The sequence below is a fragment of the Manacus candei genome, unplaced genomic scaffold (genome assembly GCF_025592945.1).
Source record: "Manacus candei isolate 608988 ecotype Guabito, Panama unplaced genomic scaffold, ASM2559294v1 h1tg000043l, whole genome shotgun sequence".
In the NCBI taxonomy this organism is placed as follows: Eukaryota; Metazoa; Chordata; class Aves; order Passeriformes; family Pipridae; genus Manacus; species Manacus candei.
Genome location: NW_026138091.1, coordinates 14642501 through 14652500, shown reverse-complemented (window position 1 = coordinate 14652500; position 10000 = coordinate 14642501). Strand labels below are relative to the sequence as shown.

The 10000-nt window shown below is 37.6% G+C and overlaps 1 protein-coding gene across 18 annotated transcripts in view; it reads right to left on the bottom strand.

Moving 5' to 3' along the window:
* Positions 1-10000, bottom strand: part of FOXP2 (forkhead box P2) — a 407244-nt gene that overhangs the window by 179300 nt on the left and 217944 nt on the right. For 16 of the 18 annotated variants that reach the window (XR_007905892.1, XM_051795471.1, XM_051795484.1 and 13 more), the window contains one exon: positions 3225-3402. Coding sequence is in view for 15 of the 18 variants with exons in the window: in XM_051795471.1 (XP_051651431.1) it covers positions 3225-3392 (168 nt within the window). In the remaining 3 variants the exon portion in view is untranslated. Of the gene's footprint in view, positions 1-3224; positions 3403-10000 lie in introns of those variants that run through there. The other 2 variants (XM_051795481.1, XM_051795482.1) reach the window with 2 other exon arrangements.

The window sequence follows — 10000 nt, the reverse complement described above, 5'->3', positions numbered from 1 at the left end:
CATTATACATTCCAGTATGAAACACTGATTTTAACGTACAAGGAAAAAAATGAAAGTGAAAACGTCAGAAGTATACAAATGTACACATACAAGACAGAATATTCACCGTAAGACAAAAAAAGCAGAAGAAACAAATCTGAGCAGATTACAGTTTCCATCATATTTTAATAGTAAAAATCTATATTCACTTTAGTAATATTTATAAATTCATAAATATCGACAGTAAGATAAAAAGTTGCTTACGTTCTAGTCATACATCTTCAAAGCCGACCTAATGACTTGTGACAGCACCCAATCCATTTATCACCAAGTATATATTACAATATATTATAGAATACTGTCATTCTGTCTTGATACATGGAAGAGAAATAACTCCCTGATTTAAGTCAAACTTCCCATTTCTATATAAAGATCACAACAACACAGTTCATCAAGCAAATAACAGAACTGTACAAACTCTAAATAATTGCTTATAAGAACCTAATGAAGTCTAACTTAGCGTATTTACTTTCTATAAATACACCACGTATGTAACTTAACTAATTTAACTTACCCAGTTGCTCTTTGTATATATTCTAAAACTGCTCATGATTAACTTTCTCTGGTAAATATTCGTGCCACTTTAGTGAAAACTTATTTTGTGATTTTACTCATCTGATATACCTATTCTTAAGCATTAGCAACACTTTATGTAGCTGCCCAGTTGAAAGAAATGATTAAAACCAGTGATCATTTATCTTGCTTCCTTTAGAAAAAGCTATAACAAACTTGATTTGTTTATTTGAAGGCCCACAATAAAATGACTCAGGGAAGCCAAAATCAGAATGTTAAACTATGAGAGGAGTACGTTATACCTTGCACATATTTAAACAATAAATAATTCTTACGAATAATAACTGCAGGTACAATGGGGTTTGCTCTGTTTTTCTACTTCTCAAAGTTTGTTAGACAAGTCACATATTAAAAATGATATTCTATAGAGGTACTACTGTGACAATAATAAAACCAGCCATCATTTTCCTCTTAATTCATATTTCAAAAGGCATCTGGTCAAAAACAGGGGAAAAAAAAAGAAACAGAGTGAGGAAGAAGAACAAAAGTAGCACAAAGCTATGCCCGTTATCTAAAGGACATCCTACTGCATGTTTACTAGTATTTATGTTTCACATCAACATATTTTATAGAAGGATTTATACGCCTAACTCAAGTTGTATTTAAATCCTACAGTGCAGACCCCACCATAAAATGCCTCTTGAGTCCTATTAACTGTACCCATGGTTTTACTTTGCCTGTCTGCTTATTTAAGATCTAATCACAGTTTTGAAGAAAAGATTGTCACTTCTAAGCCTGTCCCCTCAGAACCTGTCTGTTATTAGTACTCAACTGGATATTTTCATCTTCAGTTGTAATTCTCTGTGGTCTTTGCAAATGCTATCTACTGGAATCTGTGACTGTATGGACAAATTGGCTACACATGCCTAGGACTATTACTTTGAGAAACATGTAAGTGGCACATTAGTCTGTTGGTATTTTTGTATTTTAAAGTGTTTTACTTAAATTTAGTTTTCTAAAAATTTTCACCAATTAAATACACTCTTTCTCAATAAAAATTTTAAATTGTTGTTATAACCTGAATAAAGACCATGGTATGATTTTCAACAAAAACAGTATTAAATTTTTATATCTATATGTATACACATACAATTTATGAAAATAGTATAAAAACAAAAAGTACATATATAGATAATAGTGTATGTATAGAGAGGGGTGCAAACCTGCTAAGAACTTAATGAAGATACTGAAACCTGCATTTCTTCAGACTGTAATACTGTAAGTGCTCAATTGTTAAAACTGAATACACTCAAATTTGAAGCAAGGCACAGATTTAAGCCTTAACAACCTCTCATATTTCAATCTACAACTATTTCATTTCTCCACATTTTCTGTCACCATTTAAAATATTTAACTATAAATGTAGCTAGTGTACACTGCTTAATTCAGCACTAAAAATGATTCAATTTTAAGAGCTATTATGACCTGTTATTTCAGAGGCCCGTACACATGCAATTTATCTATCATGTTAAAACATGTTTCTATAAAACAGCGGGTTTATAATATTCTGTCTTACAGGAGACAACTTTCCTTCCATTAATGCAATACCTGACATTGTAATGAAAAGCCTCAGTATTTAAAATCAAGGCTTTGAACTCCAAAGGTGCTGAGTGGCCTCAGCAGATGAGAGGATAAGTAACCAAAGACTTCAGGAGTTCGAAGCTGGTATTGGGCACTCTGCAGAATCAGATTCCAATTGTTTACAAAACAAACTGTTTGGGCTTCACTGCATTAGTACAATCTGTGTCCCCTGATGGGGGGGCAACTCCTTAGGCAGACAAAGCAGGAGTTATGTTTGCACAGGTTTTAAAAGGAACAGAAATCTTACAGTGACAAAAATTAATGGATTGCATCTCATAATTAGATTGCGTCAGCGGCCAGAGGACAATTTAATTTTACAGTTTTAAACATAGCAGTTCTCCATTAACTTGTTGAGAACATAAACAGATAAACTTAAAAAAAATGGTTTAAAATTGAGAATGGAAACATACCTATAGAAAAGCTGCTTCTCTCTTTTCCCATATTTTCAAAATCACACATCCACGTTACACATACACACACACACACAGGCAGCAACACATTCTCTCTTTTATTTCAGTGCTTCTGAACTAACCAGCATTTTTTATTTACACCTACGACAGCAAAGCATCTTCACTGTGAGAAGTGACTGCTCCCTTCACTAAGGTCCCTTCACTGCCCAGCTCTGACTTTGGCTCAATTCATTGCAAACGAAGCAAAGTCTCAAGTAATGTGGCCCTCTGGTGGAAAGCCCTGCACCATGTCCTGTGCTACCGAATCACACAGTAAACTAACAGTTCCTGAAAACATACACTGCAAGGCTTCAGCACAACTTTTATAAATACACTGCGGGACTTTAATCACCGAGTGAGTGTGGTGGTGTGCAGCCATATCAGCAATATGTTGCCACCACGAGAACGGGACCCTTGCATTTCAACATTAACGTGCACTAAAACAACAACAAATAATGCCCCACACTCTTCAGTTTCACAACACTTCACATTCAGCACACACCGAGGGTGTGCAAAAGGGTGCCCCTCTGAAAACAGCCCTTTTATTTGTTTAAAAACAAACAGGAAACAAAACAAACTTACCTGCTGTTGTTGCAGATGCAGCAGTTCTACTGTGCTTACTTCAGTGCTCGTGTCACCACTTGATCTTCCATCTCTGCTGCCAGCATCTAATTGGCTGCTTAGAGTGCTCATTCCATTTTGATTCATTGAACTGTTGCTTATTGTCTCTGTCGCAGATTCCTGCATCATGACTTAATACCTAAAAGTGATTAAGAAGTATCAATTAACACACGCGTTACACCTTCACACTTCCATTATCAAGATGTCCCTCTCTGCCAATTATACAGACAGCATCTTTAGAAGAAGAAAAAAGCCTCAAGGAGCCGTTTACCAAGAAATGTGATGCAAACTCTGATTTCATGCAGCTACTAATCACCGGAATTATAGTTTCTATAAGCAAGCTTTGTGTGCTTACATTTAACGGCCAAAATAACACACCACGCAAGGAGCATGGTCAATAGCATTTACGAACGACTACATTTTAAAGTCTACCTATAAAACCAGTTTAAGTGAAGGCACAATTTCACACACTGTTCTATATTTCCTATTATCTAGCTTTGACAACCATGGATGACTATACAGCCTTATTTAAAATATTCACTATCTTGATTCTGTCAGAATTTTACAGCATATCTTATGCAAGGCTGTTGTTTAATGATGCACAGCTAATCATACAAAATTAAAATTTTGTAAGGGTGATACAAATCATATGGTATCAACCAATGATAAATAGTATAATGGGCTTCTCCTTTTTTGTGACTAAATAAAATTTTGCCTCGGAGGCATTTTAAGAAAAAGCTCCTGCTGCAAACATGTCAGATATTGCCTATTTTTTTAATCAAACGGCTGATATTCATTTATTTTTCTGACATTTAAAACATTTAATACTGTCCTTCCTGGGAAGTAATTAAGCTTATGCATGAGCAGCAATCAAACTGTTCACTTGAAGATGACTTAAAACTCAATTTTAACATAGGCAAATAAATGAAAGATATAAAATTAATTTTCCAGGCATGTATTAGATATGAAAGCTGGAAATAAAATCTATCAAGAATATCACTAATGATTGTGCTAAAAACAGCATAAATTATGCATATTACCTTCTCTACAGTAATAAATGTTTTATCATTTTCACTGCATAAATATACTGTACTTTCAGGATAGCAATGAGATGTCCTGCCAAGATCAGTTGAAATCTTTGCAGTAAATAAAGAACCAATGTGCCCTTACAAACCAGAATTTCAAGGCGCATTTTGTATCTGTAATACGGAAAGGTCAGTGTCTCTTCTCAGAGCCATCGAAGTCCTCTCCTGCTCTCACAAGGTCAGAATGGACCTTACTTTCCTTCATCCTCACTCCTGATGTACTGACAGAGTCCTCACAACAACCTGGCTGAGCTGTGATTTTAAAAGACACCTCTGAAGGGAGAGGGATGTGTAGGCAAACTTAGGAAAGGAAACAAAGCTTGCTGCTTAGCCTAATTATTTTACTTAGCTATTTGTTCCCTTGCAAAGTATGAGCAATTGCCTTTCCCTGGGAAAAAAGAAAAAAAAAAAAGGACAGGAAAAGGATCATTACAACTTTGACAATGTGCATGGGATATTAATTAAAATGCAGTATGAGTTACCACAAACAAGCACCTACAAGATAAAGTGAAAGTATATATTGTGCGAAGAATGTTATAATAGCAAAAGATGAGTTATTTAGGATGGTCTGGTCAGAAAAAAAACAGGATGCAAAAAACCTAAACACAAACACAGTTAACATAAAGGAGGGCAGTTGTTATAGCCCAGTAAACAACGGCAGCACCAGATGTGTTTATGAACAAACAGCCCTTCTTAAACACTTATGAACATCAGTGAAGAAAAATAATAGAAATGGAAAATATGATACATGCAGTGATGAATTTTACAAGGCAAAAACAAAGCTAATACTCTTTTCTGAGATTAGGCAGCTAATAAGTATTCAAATTAGGCATAAATTTTACATGTACAATGTTTAAAATATTCAGAGAAAAGGGTCTGATTGCCCTTAGTAGTTATATGAAAATTCTAATGCGGGTATGCCACAACTGTGGAAGCAGACAGCCCTTTCCGATTTTTACAATATTTACTTTCAATAAAAAGATATGTATATCAGAGTGGAAATTTATTTAAAACACTTCATCAACTGTATCGTTACAAGGATTTGGAAATTTGGAAAACTCAAACATTAATCCTCTTTTAGTCAAACAAAGGTTTAACCAACAGACAGGTTCATCTTACAAATTCGAACATTAGACAATAACAGTGGTACATTTAGCCAAGCGCATTAAAAGGGCAAAGGGGTGTAAATGTTAGACAATCAAAACACTAGAAAACATCCAGAAATTTCATAAATTTCTGACTCTTTCATTACAATTAGCAGAGAAGGGTTAAACATCTTCCAGTTCATATTAACCAGAGGGTTTTATGTCTTGTGGATTTTGTATCCTTGTAAAGCCCCAGAGTGTAGTTCGGGCTCTGCATTTTAAGTTAAAATGTCTGTGAGCCAGCAGAATCTGCTTTAATGTAACATGACCAGTAACTATTCTGGCAATAGAAAACAACAAATCTGACCCAAGAACTGTGTACAGACAGAAGGAAACTGTAGAGTAACAATACTAGAAAGAGTAATTTCTATCGAAATAAAGCTGAAGAAATATTGAAGTATTTATATGAAGAAAAAAGAATCCCTATAATTCTATGTTAAAAATAAAGTGTGGGTTTTTTCTAGTTGTAAAAGGGTATTTTCAAAACCAACACAGAAACTTTGGCTTGAGTAATGTTCTGTGTTGGTTGTGCACAGCTGACCCCCCTCCCCCTGCCAGCAACTAAAAAAGGGCTGCTGGAGAAAGTAAGAGAATAGAATCTTTTTCTTTTCTCTTCTTTTCTCTTGCATACACACACACATATGTATATACATGAATCTATGCACTCATGTGAGTACATACTATCAACTCTAAACCCTAGAAACTGAAGTACAGAAAACACCTAAACAAGGATAATTTCTGAAATCTATGTATCAGCAATTTGAGTTATTGGTGGCAAAATAATTTGAACCTGCAATATCTTACTAAGCAAACTACTGTACTTTTTTTCTTGCTTTTACAACAGTAGTGGAGATTGTTAGCATAATAATCATAAATAAATAAAAAGGAAATACGATGGTTGCCAGATACTAAGGCTGAAAGTTTAGGAATTCCAATAGGACAAGAAAAAATATATAGGTCCCTGTTTACATACATTTATACACATTCATACTTTCTAATCCTTCTCTTTTTCTCTTGCTGTCACACTTGCTGTCAGTCATGAGCGTGCCTACACAGGCACACATGCACCCACATTCACAGACACATTCAGCAGCACCTACTCCTGTGATTCCGCAACTCTGGGCGCCAAAGGTGAGATATAAGCTCTGCTACCTGGTATTTTGAACAAAAGTATGGGGAAAATATTTGCTGTTCTGTGCACGAGAGAGTGAAACTGTAGATTATTTTAGTGCGTGGTTGCACAGCAGGTTGAATGCCTAATACTGCCTGGGTAACCATGCTATCACCCATACAAAAAAAAACAAATACTCCTCCTGTGAAGTTAGAAGCTACATTTTTACTTTTCTCTTCTGAAGTGAACTGTACATTTTTTGTGTGCGCGTGTGCACGCACGTGCACACATGTATGTTTTAAGCCAGCAAGTCACTGTACAGATACTTATTCTCTACACCACTTCCCTTTTGAAACATTAAACTGACACTGGAACTGACTGCACAAGATTGCATTTTCTCTTCCTAAACAACTTGAATTGAAAGGTTACTTAGTGTAACAATATTTACTTGCAGAATTGTGTTGTTACCAAGGGTATAATGGATGGTGGCTATGCAGGTTTACGCAAGAATGAGTGAAGCATGAGGCATTAGCCATGTGTTTGACATGTTTCAAATTGCTATAATCCAGCATTAAACACACCCAGCAATTCATGCCATTTCTTGCAGCCATAATCTTGAATAAAGCGTGCACAACCACTTATTATATAAATTAGTATATGACTCCCTGTTATAGTCACAACAGTGCTTTTGTGTTTATTTTGCATCAAGACGGGGTCTTTTATTTGTACAAATAGCAGGATAGCGCGCCGTAGCGCAATTAGACCTCCTCACTTTATGATAGGGTGTATGGCACGCCAGGCTCGCGGGCTCTGCCGGGCCCTGCCAGGCCCAGGCCGTGCAGGCGGCCCGTGCCCGACGCGCAGGGCTCCGCTCCCGCCCGCCCCGGGCCCCGCCCGCGCCGCCGCCCGGCGGGAGCGGGAGCGGGAGCGGGAGCGGGAGCGGGAGCGGGAGCGGGAGCGGGAGCGGGGAGCGGGAGCGGGAGCGGGGAGCGGGAGCGGGAGCGGGGAGCGGGAGCGGGAGCGGGAGCGGGAGCAGCTGCGCAGCGCCCGAGCTGCCGCCAGGGGGCGGTGAGGGGTCGGCAGCGGCCCCGCCCCGCAGCCGCGGCCCTCGACGGCGCCGTCCCACGTGCCGGGACAGACGCGGGGATGGGACCCACGGCAGGGCCGTCCTGGCCCCCCGAGTGGCACCGTCTTTGCGCTGCGACAGAGCCGAGGGCTAGAGATTTGAAGCCTACAACTGCCAGCACAGAGCACCACCACGGCAACACCCCCAGACGCGTAACCTTGTGCTGGCATCGAGGTGCCCATGTTGGTTGATCCATAGACAAGACAGAGCCAGAGCGCACGCTGCTCAGTACCACAAACGTGAGATTCCCCAAATGGCCATGCCTCACTTCCCTCCTTAAGACACAGCCTAACCTACAGCCTTTTCAAACTGGCCTGTGATGTAAAAGCAGAGGTGAGGAACTAGGCTTAAATAATAGTAACTTTTGTGCTCTGCTGGAATTAATTCATCATTGACACAAGGCACAATGCATCTGAAGTCTTGCTGTTACGCTAAAAGTCTTTAATACTTAAGATTGCTTAATAAATCAAAATGCCAAATATGAAGGACATAGCTGAATATGTGAGAACAAAAAATTGGGAAAGCTAAGAGAATATTTGTAAAGCTTTGGGGTTTTTTTTCCACTTTATCTAAAACATTTAGCTTTCAAATCTTGAGTTAAGCAGAAACATAAATCACTGCATATTTTTAAATATGCACATAAATTATGATTAAATAATAATATAAAATATATTCTATATAAATATAAAATATAAATAAATATAATTATGTTTAAAACACTAATTAGGTTAAACGCTATTGAAATACCATAAAATAAAGTATCTATATTAGTAGATGTAAAATATTTATATTAGTAGATTTAATACATTACTATGTACTCAAGTTTTCCCTGTAAAAATGTAAAGTATGCTCAAACACCTTGTGCTGGAAGGTCCTTCAGGAAAACGGAGCTTCCATTTGTGCATTACAGGACATGTCTTAGCTTAATCAGAAAGAATACGTATCATCTGCATCAGTGAGGAAAGTCAGCATCTTTCATGAGAAAAAATAGAATTTTCATGGTAAAAAAAATCATCTATTAAAAGCCATATAATCATTTTACTATCTAGAATATTCTCACTAGTGAAGATGGTAGTCGTGAGTAAAGTAACAGTTGAAAAATGGATAAAAAAGGCAACAATGGGACAACAGAGTCTCGATCATGACACAGAAAGCACTGATATTCTGGAGAATTCAAGCTGTAATAAGAAACTTTTAAGTGGGCGCTCATATGGTGGGCCTCTGAAGGCCATTTTTGAACAGAGATTTCCAATAAAACTGACAACTGGATTTTTGAAAATTACCACAGATGAGATTTATTTACTTGGGACAAGAACCAGCAGTTCAGCATCCCTCCCATCTTCACCCACACACAGTGCCAGGTAAACAAAACATGCATCCTTCCTGCAGCATTACCTTAACAGGTGCACTCAGCTGGCATGACAAGGCATTAGGAAATCAGATCACTTGATTTGTGCTAAACTGCAACTGAAAAAACAAGCATTGCCTAAAATATTTATCTCTACTATAAGCCACAGTTTTTCCCACTGTCTGTGTATTATGGTTTATCTATCAGATGTTTAAATGAACATCCTTTTAACTGACTGGCACCAACAGTCAGATAAAGGTATTGAAGGTAGAATATCACATTCAATCTTAACTAAAAGCTATCCTGCATTTTAGAGGCTGTATATTTTCTTTTCACGCCATCTCAATTCTTCTGGACTAATAAAAATAGTAGGTCAGTTTGGGGCACAATAATTTATCTGCTTTTTAAAATTCAGGAGTATATTGTCACACTCGTCTGATTATTGAACAACAGTTAGTTCACATCCTAAAACAGCAAGGAAGGTCTAATTAATTTCCACCTGCTATTTATTTTCACTTGCTAGAAAAAAAAATCCCTATGAAGGCCAGTGTTATCTATACAAGTAGCCTGTACAGTATTGTAAGATCCGTACCTTACACACAGGATAGTGGCAAAAGCCTGTAGAGTGCATTACCTATAGCCCACGCAGAAATGAGCAGCCAATTTTAGGATAAGATTCTTACTTGAGCAACAACAGCTTGGGAAACCCCACCTTGGAAAGCACACTCCTCTCACTCCCTTTCTCCCTCTATCTTTCCAAGTCCTAAGAAAAAAAAAAAAAAAAAAGAAAAAATAAAAAGAAAAAGACAGCTCTCCAAGCTCTTGAGAGTAGGGAGACTTTATTACAGTCAATGGAGAATTTAGTAGTGAGAAAGCATCAGTGCAGTAGGAAATAATTAGAACTGTGAGAGCTAGGGAAGAC